The sequence below is a fragment of the Pantherophis guttatus genome, chromosome 1 (assembly GCF_059756535.1).
Source record: "Pantherophis guttatus breed Tessera chromosome 1, ASM5975653v1, whole genome shotgun sequence".
Taxonomy (NCBI): Eukaryota; Metazoa; Chordata; class Lepidosauria; order Squamata; family Colubridae; genus Pantherophis; species Pantherophis guttatus.
The window spans coordinates 222531845-222547810 of NC_142063.1; the positions used below are offsets into that span (position 1 = coordinate 222531845).

The 15966-nt window shown below is 40.9% G+C and overlaps 1 protein-coding gene across 7 annotated transcripts in view; it reads right to left on the reverse strand.

Moving 5' to 3' along the window:
* Window positions 1-12142: 12142 nt before the first annotated feature.
* Window positions 12143-15966, reverse strand: part of CILK1 (ciliogenesis associated kinase 1) — a 29221-nt gene continuing 25397 nt past the window's right edge. For 4 of the 7 annotated variants that reach the window (XM_087882454.1, XM_087882455.1, XM_034436725.3 and 1 more), the window contains exon 13: window positions 15178-15390. In XM_087882454.1, the coding sequence (XP_087738580.1) occupies window positions 15236-15390 (155 nt within the window). In that variant the 3' untranslated portion in view covers window positions 15178-15235. Of the gene's footprint in view, window positions 15391-15966 lie in introns of all 7 variants that reach the window. The other 3 variants (XM_034436722.2, XM_034436721.3, XM_034436724.3) reach the window with 1 other exon arrangement.

Consider the following 15966-nt stretch of genomic DNA (forward strand, 5'->3'; position numbering starts at 1 on the left):
CAACGCACGAATAACTATATATTTTATTTTTAAAACCTGCCAAGTTAGTACCACCATAACCTCGAAGGTAGGAGTATTTTATTCTTCATATAAGTACGAGGCCTCCTTCTTTCTTTGGATGTGAGGGCGATCTGGCTGCGACATCTGTCACCCCATTGATCGCCAGGGTTGATTCGGCTGATCTGGCTGGCTAGGCGGGTGTCCCCTTCCTCCCTCACCGCTCCATGTGCGTCCCTCCCGAAGCTGCGCGCTCGGTGGAAGAGGACGACCATCCCAGATAGAAGGAGTGTACCGATCTTCGGTCAAGGGTATACGATAGCTGCGCTCCCCTGCTAGAACCTCCAAACAAGCTCAAGGTCCATTTGTAGGAGAACGTAGGGTAGTCAAGCTTCCAAGACTCCAGACACATCCAAGTGAGGCGCTGCATGTGGCAGTTTGCCATTCTTTTTTTTCAGCTTTCACAGCTACAATTTCCTCTTTGTTACATTATATAAATTATCAAATATGTAAGAGCAGTTAGTCCTAACTAAACAGCCCAGAACTAGATACAGGATTGCTTTAAGTTGTCTTTTTTTTTTTCAGGTTCAAGCAGAATTTATAAGACACTTACGTTTTCTTTGGCTATATAATGTATGTTTTTCTCTTGATTCTATGGCTGCCTTCGTAAGTTTCTTCCTCCTTACCAACTTTCACCAAGACAGATCAGGCTGTGGCCATGGCTGTGGCTGAGGAGAATAGCTTTCATCTAAAACAGTGGTTCTCAACCTGTGGGTCGCAACCCCTTTGGGAGTCGAACGACCCTTTCACAGGGGCCGCCTAAGACCATCGGAAAACATATATTTTCAATGGTTTTAGGAATAATTTTATGGGGTCACCACAACACGAGGAACTGTATTAAAGGGTCGCGGCATTAGGAAGGTTGAGAACTACTGATCTAAAAGGAGTCAATGGAATTCCAGGTGGGCTGGACTCACTCTTGTGAGTGCAAAAGTACTCGAGACTGATGAGGCATTTGACCCATCCTTTGGGTCACAACGTGGTCATCTCCTAATCTAGATACATCTCTTTTTCTTTCTTGCTCCCGACTTACTTTTTTCTTTTGCCCCATCACCATCTGGTTTCATTCTCTCCTTTCCCTTTTCTTTCCTTCCCAATATAGCTATCCTTTCTTCTTCCATCCAGTTTCCTTTCTCTTCTTTGCTTTCTACCAGGAGGTAGGTAGGGGTGTGTGCATGTGTTTGTGTGTGTGTATACACACAACCATTTCCATTTCCAACCAGATCAGCCTAATGATGCCAAAGCCAGCCAGCACCAATTCTTCTGATTTTTACATCTCCCAATAAGGGTCACATTTGACTTGTGTTTGTCGTGACTTTGTACAAGTCACACTTGTATTTCCACTGGGTAAACAATACCCGAGAAATGTTGGAGCGAAACGGCATGGAAATGTAAGTAACAAGTCAAACAAATAAAATGGAATTATTAATTCAATTAATAATTTAACCAAAATATACAGGCACTAAACAGTTACTGGTTGACAATAAACTCATGTCCTGACTGCAACCCACATGGACCACTGTCATATGGGGCTGCTTCAGGAAATGACCAAGAAGCTCCAGCTGGTGCAGGGTGCAACAACTAAACTAGCTACTAGTGGACATATCCTGCCAGCCCAAAATAGCATCAGTTGTGAAGTCATAGCATCAACTGCCAGCATGCTTTCAGACCAATGCAAAGTGCTGATTAGTCATTGAAAGCCTAAGGGAAGATTCCTTGCTTATTTTATTTATTTATTTATTTATTTATTTATTTATTTATTTATTTATTTAACTATTAATTAATTAATTAATTAATTAATTAATTAATTTTTATACCGCCCTTCTCCCGAAGGACTCAGGGTGGTGAACAGTCAAAATAAACATATATATAAAAATGTGAAATAGAAGCAATTTAAAATAATTAAGCCAATTTGGCTCATCAGTTAAGTTAAGATCTTCTAGCATAAAATTTAGACAATTAGAAAAATTTATGCCAGCCCGGTTTGGTGAAACAGAAAGGTCTTAAGTGCACGACGGAAAGTACGGAGATCTGGGATCATTCGTATCCCTGGGGGTATCCTGTTCCAAAGGGTAGGTGCCCCCATAGAGAAGGCTCTCCCCCTGGAAACCACCAGTCGACATTGCTTAAGTGACGGCACCCTGAGAAGGCCCACTCTGTGGGAGCGTACTGGTTGGTGGGAGGTTATCGGTTGCAGAAGGTGGTCTCGTAGGTACCTAGGTCCTAAGCCATGGAGCTCTTTAAAGGTAAGAACCAACACCTTGAAGCGCACTCGGAAGGCCACTGGGAGCCAGTGCAGCTCACGTAGGAGAGGTGTTACATGTAGCGCCATGTCGCTCCCAATATCACCTGCACAGCCGCATTCTGGACCAGTTGGGGCCTCCGCGTGCACCTCAAGGGGAGCCCCATGTAGAGAACATTACAGTAGTCCAGTCGAGAAGTGACGAGGGCATGAGTGACTGTGCATAAGGAGTCCCGATCTAGAAAGGGTCACAACTGGCAAATCAGGCGAACCTGATAAAGACAGCCGCATGTCCAGGAGGACACCCAAGTTGCGAGCCCTCTCCATGAGGGCCAATGTCTCACCCCCAATAGTCAATGATAGTATCAGCTGGCTATATCGGGATGCCGGCAGCTACAGCCACTCGGTCTTGGAAGGGTTGAGTTGGAGCCTGCTTCTTCCCATCCAAGTCTGCACGGCCTCGAGGCACTGGGACATCACTGCAAGGGCATCATTGGGGTGGTCTGGGGTGGAGATGTACAGCTGAGTATCATCAGCGTAAAGATGGCACTGCACCCCAAAACCACAGATGATCTCACCCAGCGGCTTCACATAAATGTTGAACAGAAGAGGTGAAAGGATCGACCCCTGTGGTACCTCACAAGTAAGGTGTCTTGAAGTTGACCTCTGCCCTCCTGCCAACACAGACTGCGACCGGTCGGAGAGATAGGAGGAGAACCACCGTAGAACAGTGCCTCTCACTCCCAGCCCTTCCAGTCGGCGCAGCAAGATACCATGGTCGATAGTGTCAAAAGCCGTTGAGAGATCTAATAGAACCAGGATAGAGGAGCAGCCCCTATCTCGAGCACTCCAGAGATCATCAACCAATGCGACCAATGCCGTTTCAGTGCTGTAACCAGGCCTGAAGCCGGACTGGAACGGATCTAGATAGACAGTTTCATCCAGGTACTGCGGGAGTTGCTGTGCCACCACACTCTCAACAACCTTAGCCACAAAGCGAAGGTTGGAGACAGGACGGTATTTTGCTAGAACAGCTGGGTCCAGAGAGGGCTTCTTGAGGAGAGGCCTCACCACTGCCTCTTTCAAGGTGGAAGGCAAGAAACCCTCACTCAGAGAAGCGTTTATAATCCTCTGGAGCCAGCCTCGTGTAACCTCTTGGGAAGCCAGTATCAACCAGGAGGACACGGGTCCAATAAACATGTGGTCATGTTCAACTTCCCCAGTAATCTGTCCACATCTTCAGGGATCACAGGGTCAAATTCATCCCAAATAATATCCTCAAGATCCGCCTCCATCACTCCGTCTGAACCTACCCAGTCAGAGTCCAAGCCTTCCTGAATTTGAGCGATTATATCGTGCAGATATTGTGCAAAATCCTCAGCTCGACCTTGTAAGGGGTCTTCCTATGCTCCCAGGTGGAGAAGGGAGCGAGTCACCCTAAACAAGGCGGCTGGGCAATTATCTGCCGATGCAATAATAGCGGAAAAATAGTTATATTTTGCCGCTGCTATCGCCACTAAGTAGGTCTTAATATAGGACCTCACCAGTGTTCGGTCAGATTCGGAACGACTGGCTCTCCAACTACTCTCCAGGCGTCTTTTCCGGCACTTCATTTCCCTCAGCTCCTTGGAAAACCAAGGAGCCGGGCGACTTCGACGCTGGGTCAGAGGCCGCAAAGGCACAACCCGATCCAAAGCACCAGCAGCCATCCTATCCCAGTCTGCCGCCAGGTCTTCAATCGAGTTGTGAGCTAGAGTCTCAGGAAATGGCCCAAGTTCCATCTGGAATCTATCAGGATCCATCAGGTGCCTGGGGGGGGAACTACTTAATCGGTTCTGCCTCCCTGCAATGGGGTGTAGCGGACAGAAAGTCAAGCCTAAGGAGAGAATGGTCTGACCATGACAAGGGTTCAATGACTATATCCCCTATATCTAGACCATTCAACCACTGATCAGATACAAAAACCAAGTCCAGAGTGTGTGTCCCCATGTGAGTAGGGCCATGAACTAACTGGGTCAGGTCCATGGCCATCATGGAAGCCAAGAACTCCCGAGCTACCTCAGACTTTTCACCGATGGACGGCAGGTTGAAATCTCCCATGACCAGAAGCCTAGGAGTCTCAACCGCCACCCCAGCTATTACGTTGAGGAGCTCAGGCAGGGCTGCTGCTACGTGGCAGGGAGCCAGGTACGTGATCAGCAGGCCCATCTGTAACCCATGACCCCATTTCACGAGGAGGGACTCACATCCGGCTGTCTGAGGAACAGTGGTCTCCCTAGGATCAAGACTCTCCTTTATAATAACTGCCACCCCTCCACCCCTACCCTGTGCCCTTGACTGATGGAATGCACGGAAACCTGGTGGGCACATCTCTACAAGGGGGACCCCCCTTCATGGCCCAACCAGGTCTCTGTAATACCCGCCAGGTCCGCTTTCCCCTCCTGAATTAGTTCACAAATGAGGGGGGCTTTGTTAGCCACAGACCTGACGTTGCATACATCAGCCTAAGGCTCGGGCCCTGAGATTCTAGCTTGATGAAGAAGCTAGTGAACCTTCCTATTGTAATTGCTTTGAATCATTAGTGCACAAAGAACAAATGGGCTTTTCAATGTGAATATGTTTTCAGAGCATAATGTGTGCTGAAACTTTGTCATTAATTTTAACTGAAATAACTATAAAATAATCAGTGAGAACTCACTGGAACTGAAGCCATGCTTGCCATACCGAACCCAAAGTGAAAAAAACAAGCAACATATATACTATAAGAATTCATCAAGCTTATTAAAAATCCAACAGATGAAAGAATACGTGGTGCTATAAAACTTCTGAAAGATCAATTTCAAATGCTTATGGCGGAACAAACTGCAACAAATTTACAATATGCGAAGCATAATACATTTTGTAATGCTAATAAACCGGGCAGATGGTTGGTTTATACATTAAGGAAGAAGCAGAGTATACGGACTATTGATAGCATTGATATTGGAGGGAAAGAAATCTTTCAACAAAAATTAATTAAAGAAGTCTTTGTAGATTATTACACTAAACTATATGCTAAAGATGATATACAGAATGGACTTATAGAAAAATATTTAGAAAATAAAAGAGTTACAAAAATTACCAACCAACAAAAGGAGAGAATGAATTATCCTATAACAGTTGAGGAGATTATCGCAGCAATTAAACAATTGAAAACAGCTAAAGCTCCTGGAACGGATGGTTTAACTGCAGTGTATTATAAAACTTTGCAAGCAGAAATGGTTGAACATCTTAGAGACTTATTTTGTAACATACAACAAGGGGGTAAAATACCCCCATCATGGAAAACAGCTTACATCTCTTTGATATCAAAAGAGCAAGCAGGTCCTAAAAAACCTGAGAATTATAGACCTATATCTCTTCTGAATAATGATTATAAAATATATGCAAAAGTATTAGCCAACAGATTGATGCCAATTATTCAAGAGGTGATTCATGATGATCAAGCGGGATTTATAGAGGGCAGATATATGAAGGACAATGTAAGGCAAGTTATAGATTTATTGGAATATCTTGAGAAGAATAAACAGATCCCTGCAGTGCTGGTTTTCTTGGATGCGGAGAAGGCCTTTGATAGAGTGGACTGGAATTTTCTATTAAAGACTTTAAAAAAGATGTACTTTGGGGATCAATTTATACAAGCGGTTTCAGCAATTTATCAAGAACAAAAGGCACAGATTATTATTAATGGAAGTTTGACAACAGATTTTAATATTGAGAAAGGAACAAGACAAGGTTGTCCGTTATCCCCATTGTTATTTATTTTAACACTAGAGGTCTTGTTGAATACAATACGGGATTCGAGTACTTTGAAAGGTATAGTGATAAGGCAAGAGGACTATAGAATAAGGGCATTTGCAGATGATCTGGTTGTTACCCTAACACAGCCGATGGAATCAACAATCCAGATGAAAGACATTATAAAAGACTATGGTACAGTATCAGGATTTAGACTGAACCAGAAAAAAACTAAGATGATAGTTAAAAATATGACACAAGATCAAAAACACGAACTTGAAAGGAGGGCAGGTTTTGAGATTGTACCAAAGGTTAAATATCTAGGAGTTCAGGTTGCAGAATCAAATATGAAATTGTTTCAAAATAATTATGAGGTGTTGTGGCGAGATGTACAGAAAGATATGGAGTCTTGGAAAAAACTGCAGCTGTCTTTACTTGGAAGAATAGCAGCAGTTAAGATGAATATTTTGCCAAGATTTCTTTTTTTGTTTCAAATGATTCCGGTGCTTAAAAGTGATAAATAATTGAAAGAATGGCAAAGTGGACTGAATAAGTTTGTCTGGAACGAGAAAAAACCGAGAGTGAAATTGAAAATTATGCAAGATGTTCCAGAAAGGGGAGGTCTTAAACTTCCAAACCTACAATTATATTATGAAGCAGCAGCTCTGACTCAAGCAAGTGATTGGTTTGGAAGGAAAAAGACTGGAATATTGAATATAGAAAGCTTTGATCTTGAATTTGGTTGGCATGCTTACTTATTTTATGAAAACAAAGTGGATAAAGTATTTAAAAGCCATATACTTAGAGACTCCTTGATAAGAGTTTGGAAGAAGCACCGATTCAAATGGGATTACAAAATACCGCTATGGCTGGATCTTGGTCATATTATGTGGAATACAAATATAATGTCACTCGGGGGGTTTTTATATAAAGAAGTTCTTTTTACAGATGCGGGCAGATGGCAACTGAAGACATTAGAGACACTGTTGGATGAAGGGATTAATCTAACTTGGTTACAGTATAATCAACTTCAACTGAGATGGAAAGAGGACCAAAAAATTGGTATTATGTTGCATGAGGAAGAATTGGTTAGACATATAAAAGAAAAAGGTCCAATGCATATTAAAAGGCTTTATAATGTTTTGTTAGAAAGGGATTCAGAAACTGAATTGGTTAAAGATTGTATGATTAAGTGGGCACAAAATTTTGCAGAACCAGTGATGTTGGAAACATGGGAAAAAAATTGGGTTCAGAATGTTAAATTTACACAGTCGCAGAATTTGAGGGAAAAATTTTATAAAATGTTTTATAGATGGCATTTAGATCCTAAGAAATTGTGGTGCATGTACCCTAATGTTCAATCAAAATGTTGGAGATGTGATTGCTTAGATGCTACATATTATCATGTTTGGTGGACCTGTAAGAAAGTGAAGGCTTTTTGGATAAAAATTTGGTGGGTCATGCAGAATGTTTTGAAGAAAAAAATTCAGTTTTCTCCACAATTGTTTTTATTGGGTATAGTTAAGGGTTTTACACTGGGTGAAACAAAGTTGATATTGTACATGATAACAGCTGCGAGATTACTGATAGGTCAATAATGGAAAAATGAAGCTACGCCCACTATCGAGGAATGGACTTTGAAGATGGCCAGCTTTGCAGAGATGGCGAAGATTTCAGCATATCCAAAAGATCGCTCACAAGAGACTTACGAATGGGAGTGGAAAAAGTGGATAGATTATGTGCAGAACAAATATCAAACTAGGAAGTATCAGATAGCTTTTAATTGAAAGGGTTATAGAAATATTTGAATTTTGTGAAGATGAAAAAATATATTGGGGGAGGAGAGGTTCAAGTTTTATAAAAAGGGGATTTTGATTTGGATTATATTCTGTGGAAGTCCGGGGGGGGAGGGTGGGTTAGGGGGGGTTAGGGAGGGTTAGGGAGGTTAGGGAGGGTTGGGGGGGGAAATGGGGAGAAAATGTAATTGTAAAACTTTTCCAATAAAAAAAAAAAAGAATTCATCAAGCTTTTAAATTCTTCATACATTGTGAAAACTAGTTAAACTATTTTGATTACAAAAAAATAGAGAAAGAATAAAGTAATAGAAATTTAAATCCTCTAATGTTATATAAGGAGATACTTTTCATGAAAGTGCTAATGTTGGAAGATGTAATAATTTATGTTAGAGGTCAACCATATAATGCCCCTAAGATAGTGCAACACCTGTGAAGAATTTTATTGTGACAGCCTGAGATATACACTGCTCAAAAAAATAAAGGGAACACTTAAACAACACAATGTAACTCCAAATCAATCACGCTTCTGTGAAATCAAACTGTCCACTTAGGTAGCAACACTGATTGACAATCAATTTCACATGCTGTTGTGCAAATGGAATAGGCAACAGGTGGAAAGCATAGGCAGTTAGCAGGACATCCCCAATAAAGGAGTGGTTCTGCAGGTGGTGACCACAGACCACTTCTCAGTTCCTATGCTTTCTGGCTGATGGTTTGGTCACTTTTGAATGCTGGTGGTGCTGTCACTCTAGTGGTAGCATGAGACGGAGTCTACAACCCACACAAGTGGCTCAGGTAGTGCAGCTCATCCAGGATGACACATCAATGCGAGCTGTGGCAAGAAGGTTTGCTGTGTCTGTCAGCGTAGTGTCCAGAGCATGGAAGCGCTACCAGGAGACAGGCCAGTACATCAGGAGACGTGGAGGAGGCCGTAGGAGGGCAACAACCCAGCATCAGGACTGCTACCTCTGCCTTTGTGCAAGGAGGGACAGGAGGAGCACTGCCAGAGCCCTGCAAAATGACCTCCAGCGGGCCACACTCCATGAGGGTGGTATGAGGGCCCGACGTCCACAGGTGGGGGTTGTGCTTACAGCCCAACACCGTGCAGGACATTTGGCATTTGCCAGAGAACACCAAGATTGCCCTTCGCCACTGGCGCCCTGTGCTCTTCACAGATGAAAGCAGGTTCACACTGAGCACATGTGACAGATATGACAGGGTCTGGAGACGCCCTGGAGAACGTTCTGCTGCCTGCAACATCGTCCAGCATGACCGGTTTGGCAGTAGGTCAGTAATGGTGTGGGGTGGCATTTCTTTGGGGGGCCGCATAGCCCTCCATGTGCTCGCCAGAGGTAGCCTGACTGCCATTAGGTACCGAGATGAGATCCTCAGACCCCTTGTGAGACCATATGCTGGTGCGGTTGGCCCTGGGTTCCTCCTAATGCACGCAAATGCTAGACCTCATGTGGCTGGAGTGTGTCAGCAGTTCCTGCAAGACAAAGGCATTGATGCTATGGACTGGCCTGCCCGTTCCCCAGACCTGAATCCAATTGAGCACATCTGGAACATCATGTCGTGCTCCATCCACCAATGCCACGTTGCACCACAGACTGTCCAGGAGTTGGGGGATGCTTTAGTCCAGGTGTGGGAGATCCCTCAGGAGACCATCCGCCACCTCATCAGGAGCATGCCCAGGCGTTGTAGGGAGGTCATACAGGCATGTGGAGGCCACACACACTACTGAGCTCATTTTGACTTGTTTTAAGGACATTACATCAAAGTTGGATCAGCCTGTAGTGTTTTTTTCCACTTTAATTTTGAGTGTAACTCCACATCCAGACCTCCATTGATTTCCATTGATAATTGTTGTGTGATTTTGTTGTCAGCACATTCAACTATGTAATGAACAAAGTATTTACTACAAATATTTCATTCATTCAGATCTAGGATGTCTTATTTTTGTGTTCCCTTTATTGTTTTGAGCAGTGTATATTGGGAAAACATCATTTTGTAAATGCAGAGGCTGCTTCAGTGGTGATGGAGACTTAGATTCTATTGATAGCTTTCTTAAGATTATCATTGTACAAAGTCTTTTGTAAATAAAGAAAAAATCTTCAAAATTACTGATGGATAAAGTGCTGCATTGCATTAGTACCTAACCATTCAATTGTTTGTGCTTAACCATTGATGGAAGTTACAAAAATCTAGAAATAGTGAAAATTCAGCTCAAATATCAACAACCAACAAAAGTATTATGTGACACCCAAAATGTATTTAGGGATTTATTATTTATTAATAAATGTATGACCACCCAACTTACAGTGACTCAGGGTGGCTTAAAAAAATAAAACTCTAGTGCAAAAACCAATAAACCCCCACCCCCCATGGTGACAACAATCAAACCAACCACTCAATGGGTTCCATACTGAGGTCCCCAGACTCGTTGGCAAAACCGTGTCCTCAGGTCCTTTTGAAAGAGTGTCAAAATGGGAGCCAATCTTACTCCAGCAGGGATGATGTTCCACATTAGGGAGAGAGCCACCATGGAGAAAGCCTTTCTGCTTGGCCCTGCCAGATGGACCTCTTTAACAGAAGGGACCCATAACATACCCTGCCTCCCTGCTTTGGTGGGTTGGGTAGATATAACTGGGAAAAGACGGCTCTTCAAATAACTTAGCCTCAAGCTATGTAGGTCTTTAAAGGTGACAGCCAGCTGCCTGAATTGGACCCAGAAGCAAACTGGTAGCCAATGCAGCTCCCGCAGGAAAGATCACACATGAGCAAATCTAGACTTGCACAGAGCCATGCAGGCTGCCACATTTTGAACCAATGGTAGCTTCTGGATACTTGTCAAGAGAAGTTCCACGTAGAGCATATTGCAGTCAAAATAGGAGTGACTGTAAGCAGGGATTGCTGATCCAGGAAAGGGAATAACTAATGCACAATCTGCAATTGTGTAAAGGCCCTCTTGGCCACAATTGCCACCTGCTCCTTGAGCAGGAGTCGTATGAGTCCAGGAGAATCCCCAGATTACCCACCAGGTCTGTCTGGGGTGGTGTGATCTTATCCAAGACCAGAGAGGGCAATTCTCCATGGACCAAAAAAGTCCAAACCCAGACGCATTCTGTCTTGCCAGGGATGTTTCAGCTCTGTTGATTCCCATTCAGCCCTTAACAGTCTCAAGGTATTGTGAGAGGGAGGAATAAAAATAGAAATATAAAAATCAGATTTCTCCATGCCCAGGTAAATATTCTGTATTATTATCTGAAGTACCTGAGCATATCAGGAATTTCAATGTCTCACAATGGACCTAACAAACAAAACACTGGAGTTTTACTTGAAGTATCAGGGTTTTCTTTTGCTCTTTTCTTTTTAAACAAAAGGGAAGACTTTTGAGTGGAAGTTTCAAGGTTTATTTTCCTATATGCCCCCATCTTTTTGAGAAATGCAGCCCTTTCTTTTATCAGCTATATAATTGTCATTGCGATTGGGGGAATGTTAATTTTACATAAGGACTTGTTCTTGTGTTTTTTAGAAGTAAAGCTATGGAAGTAGAAGATTTTGAAGATTATTTATATGCATACAGATAGAGACATAGATGCATGCAAATGTATGCATTCAAAGGAGGTTTTTTAAAAAATGCTTAAAAAAGCCATATGCAGCCCAGGGGCGGGTTTCAAAACCTGTTGCTATGGTTTGCTCGTGGGCACAAGCACCCTCATGTGCGACGCTTCTGTGCATGTGCAGGTGGGCAAAGCCTCCCACGCCGCTACTGGTTCGCCCGATCCGGGGTAGCAACCCACCACTGGTGCAGCCTCTTTCATTTAAACATATTCTATACTGTGCACTATATTTTATACACTACACTACATGCAGTTACTGGGGAAAAAATCTCATTTAGAGGAATAGCTAGTTTCTCTTGCCATATTCCTTGTTCAGCTAGAACATTTGGTTTACTAATAAAACGGCAATTATTGCATGCTCTGAGTACTTCTGATACTTAATACTCTACAGAATTTCTCACAATCATAAAAACTCACAACTGGCTCTTAGCTAGTTAATTTTGAGAGCCATTTTAGCTCTTCACTTTTCGATTATAAATATTTTCATCATTATTTCCTAAGAGCAAATAAATCACCTTGGAAAAATGTGATATATATTTTCAATTACACAGCAACCAGAAGACTTCAAAGTGTATTTCTTTTCAAAGAGTATTTAGGAAATAACCACCACATTTGTTATTGCAGAAATTATGAAACAGTAATCAAACAATGTTTAAATAATTTTATTTTGGAAAGGACTTTCTGAGATAGAAAAAGAAGCAAGCACAAACACAAAGGAGGAAAAAATGGACAATTTTCATTTGTCAGATACACCTGCTTATTCAAATTAAATTTTAATACTTTCTATACCTACTGTTCTCAACCACAGGACACAATACTTTTATTTTAAAAAATACCTAAAGCTTTCTATGGCTGCAATGATCTGCAAGTCATAGATTTCTGATGGCAATATAGTAACCTCATTCAACACTGATAAATTTGTACTGACAGAAGTATTAACAGAATTATTTTTATATCCTCAACAAATGTTATGAATAAGTATTGCTCAATAGGATGACAGAAACTTTGTTTACTCATAAGTAACTTCCCAGGAATGTATTACAATGAGTAATTATATTAAGGATGGTTTAAATAAATGAGAAATAGATAGGTTTGGGTTACTTTAAAATAGGATAAAGGGAGCATTTATCTTTCAAGTTCTGATCTGCTGCATGAGTATATGAATGAGTTTGCAGTTTTTATCTGGTACAAATCTAATTTTACCATTAATTATGCATGCATTCTTCTTAAATCATCTCACGTTTTTGATAGAATTTTTTAAAATGGCTCCGGGTTTTTTTTTTCCTTTCCGGGTTACTTCCTTCCAGACAGAAAGAACTATGGAGGACTATAGTGGCATAGATTGCTTTTGTGCATATTTCACTATATGATTATATTATTTAGTGGTTTCTCAAAATAACTAATGGCCAAATGTAGCTGGTATATAATTTCAATTTAGACAATGAGATATTTTTAAACACTGCAGATTTTTTTACAACTTAGAAAAAGCATAAAATCCAACACCAGTGAAAATGGCTAGAGGAGTTTGCATATTTTTGTCTTCAGCATAAATGCTGATCAATTTATATAGCACATCTGTTTTGGGGGGGGGGAATCCTGCTCTCTTAGGATAATATTGGACTAGCCTTGTTGAAAATGTTATTTTCCAAGGAACTTCTGTTGTCTTTGACATTAATTGTTGCCTTTAGTAATCAACTGTGATTGAACAATTCTGATTTATATTGACAGTTCTGCTACATTGTTGCTTCTCACAAGTTGAGCAGCACCAGGGAGGAAAACTCTGCTGCAACCAATGAGGAAGAAGGTATCAACAAGGTGTCCGAACAAAGGAGTGCTTTTTTCCAGCTTTAATCTGGAGTTTTCAGATCCAGCACAAAAGACAGATACTTGATTAGCTATTGAACTAATTGTCTTAATAGGGAGAACTTAACATATACAAACTGTAGCTTTTCTATCTACAGTGTCAGTTTTATGAAAAAGAGAAGTAAATAGCATGCAACAGACTGAGGGGTCTAGAAAACAGCACTACAGAAGAGAGATGGATGCTACATCCAAGACTTAACTGGAATGCTTATTTGGGATTATTATTTCTCCCTGAGAAGATGCAGCCTCCAGCCTTCTCTGTGATTTGACATGCATAGAGTTTAATTCTTCCTCTTTTTTTCCAGCATAAGAGGAGATAGGGCCACTGAACTTCAACACCTGGATTCTTTTTCTTTAAAATAATGCACTGTAACTTTTATTACCTTTTTCCATCCCAAAGCTCCAAGATTTCCACTTCTGATGTACCAAAAAAAAAAAAAAAACCCACCCAGAAAAAAACAACCCCAACCCCCTATGTTGATTTCTAGAAGGGATGAAACTTACTTCTAAATACTCTAAAAATCAGCAATGTCAACTTATTCCTGAAAGTAAGCCTTTAATTATATGAAAGAAATTTTTTTACTCACTTTATACTGAAGCAACAAAATTGCATTTGGGCAAAAGGAAAGCTAAGGAATTAAAAATAAAATGTAGGCTATGAATATATAAAAATCTTCAACTCTGATGCTGCCGCTGGTACTTATTTTAATACTTTATACTTCATTATATTACTCTACAAACCCAGCTTTGTCATATTTAATATTGCTTTAAATAGTTTCCAAGACTTACTACCCTACAAAACATATTGCTCGCAACTGAAGCAGGATCCCCTATAATAAATTTAGTTTTCACTGTGAAACGAGGCTAGTGTTAAGTATGAAATGGCATGGGGTCCAAATGTGACCATCCTAGTACATGACTACTTTAATATTTCACTGCCATTAACAATGAGCAGAATCATGTTGTAATGCTTATGGTGAATTATACCAACCAGTAACTTTAGAATTCCATACAACAGAGGTCTTCAAACTTGGCAGCTTTAAGACTTCTGGACTTCAACTCCCAGAATTCTCCAGCCAGCTATGCTATGAAGTCCACAAGTCTTAAAGCTGCCAAGTTTGAAGACCTCTGCCATAGAGATATGATACTCTGACCAAATACTGTTCAAAATATAATTAAAGAACATACCTCTTTCCCTGCCAAAAGTACATTTTACCATCTATATCCTAAAATTATACAACTGGGGGGGGGGGTGTCAAGATTGTGCTCTGTTGATTTTATACACTGGCTCTAATAATTCCCAGTCATGTAAAAACAAAATGCCCATCTCATATTTTACTACAGAAAAGTGAAGCTTTGTACCATCACTGTGGCTATTTCGTTATGGAGTTAGAGAAGAAGGTAGCTACTCAGTGGGTTATTTGCCCAGCATACCATATTCAGAAACTTAACTTATAGAATATTTGGTAAATGTCGTTACAGTATGAACCGTATCGTAATTATATTAAATACTGCCTTATTGCTACATTTATTCGTTTATATAAAATGTGATCAAAAAAGAAAAGAAAAAATCCTTTTCTTTCTAAAAATGTGAATTTTAAAAGTTATTTAGAAAACCCCCCGGACCAAAAAAAAAAATTCCACAATTCTATGCTGATATACAAATGTGCATTGGTCCTATGAAAATAAATGCCTCAATCATAAAATAAGAACAATACAAAAGTTACACAACTTTGCATTCAAATACATACAACTAAAAAGTAAACTCTCTTAAAAGGTCCTGAAATGTCGCAGTCATAGAAAAAATGGACAGAAGAAATGTTACAGGAGACTGGATGTTTAGCCAATGTCATGGAAGGCATGCTCCATCCCATCATTCAGCGGTGAGCAGCATATTTTGAAGACCAGTCAATCCTTCCATGCACTGGTTGAACAGGAGGTGGGGCCGGCAGCAACCCTGGTGTGCTTTTCATAGATATGTTAAATGATGGCCTCACAATATGAGCTCTGATAGTCTTCATGGAACTGTAATCTACAAATGAAGAAGAAGAACATGAAAAAGAAGGAGCAAGTCAAGGTGACAGTCAGACGCGGAACTCGGATTAAAGCATCCTATTTCAAATTAAAGCACTGGATTCAGAATTCTGCAAATAGGAGACACGGTTGGGTCTTGGTTCATCCAAAATCTATTCAGATTTTGACACTGTTCTTCCCAAATAAAATATAGTTGGGAGGGGTGATATTCTATATCAGAATAGGGAATGGTAGGAAAGAGTTCCTCTCCTAATAACAATTTAATCAACAGGCAAGCAAAATGCTGTCTTTTTAATTATAAAAACTACAATGGCCAAGTTCTAGTTTGCCTAGAAAGACGTCGGCAACGGCAGGCGGGATCACCAGGCTGAATACCAGTAAGAAGTGTTACTGAAACGTCTGCAGGATTTACTGAAGTCATTCTGATCCCCACCATTACCAGTTTTCTGAATGGGATACTTCTAAAAGATCCCTGAACCAAGACCTTAAAGGCATTCTTAGTCTGACTGAGTTCATTGTGTACTTTCTTCCTAATAATTCTGGTGTTGATAGCTCTGTAGGCATCCCATTACAC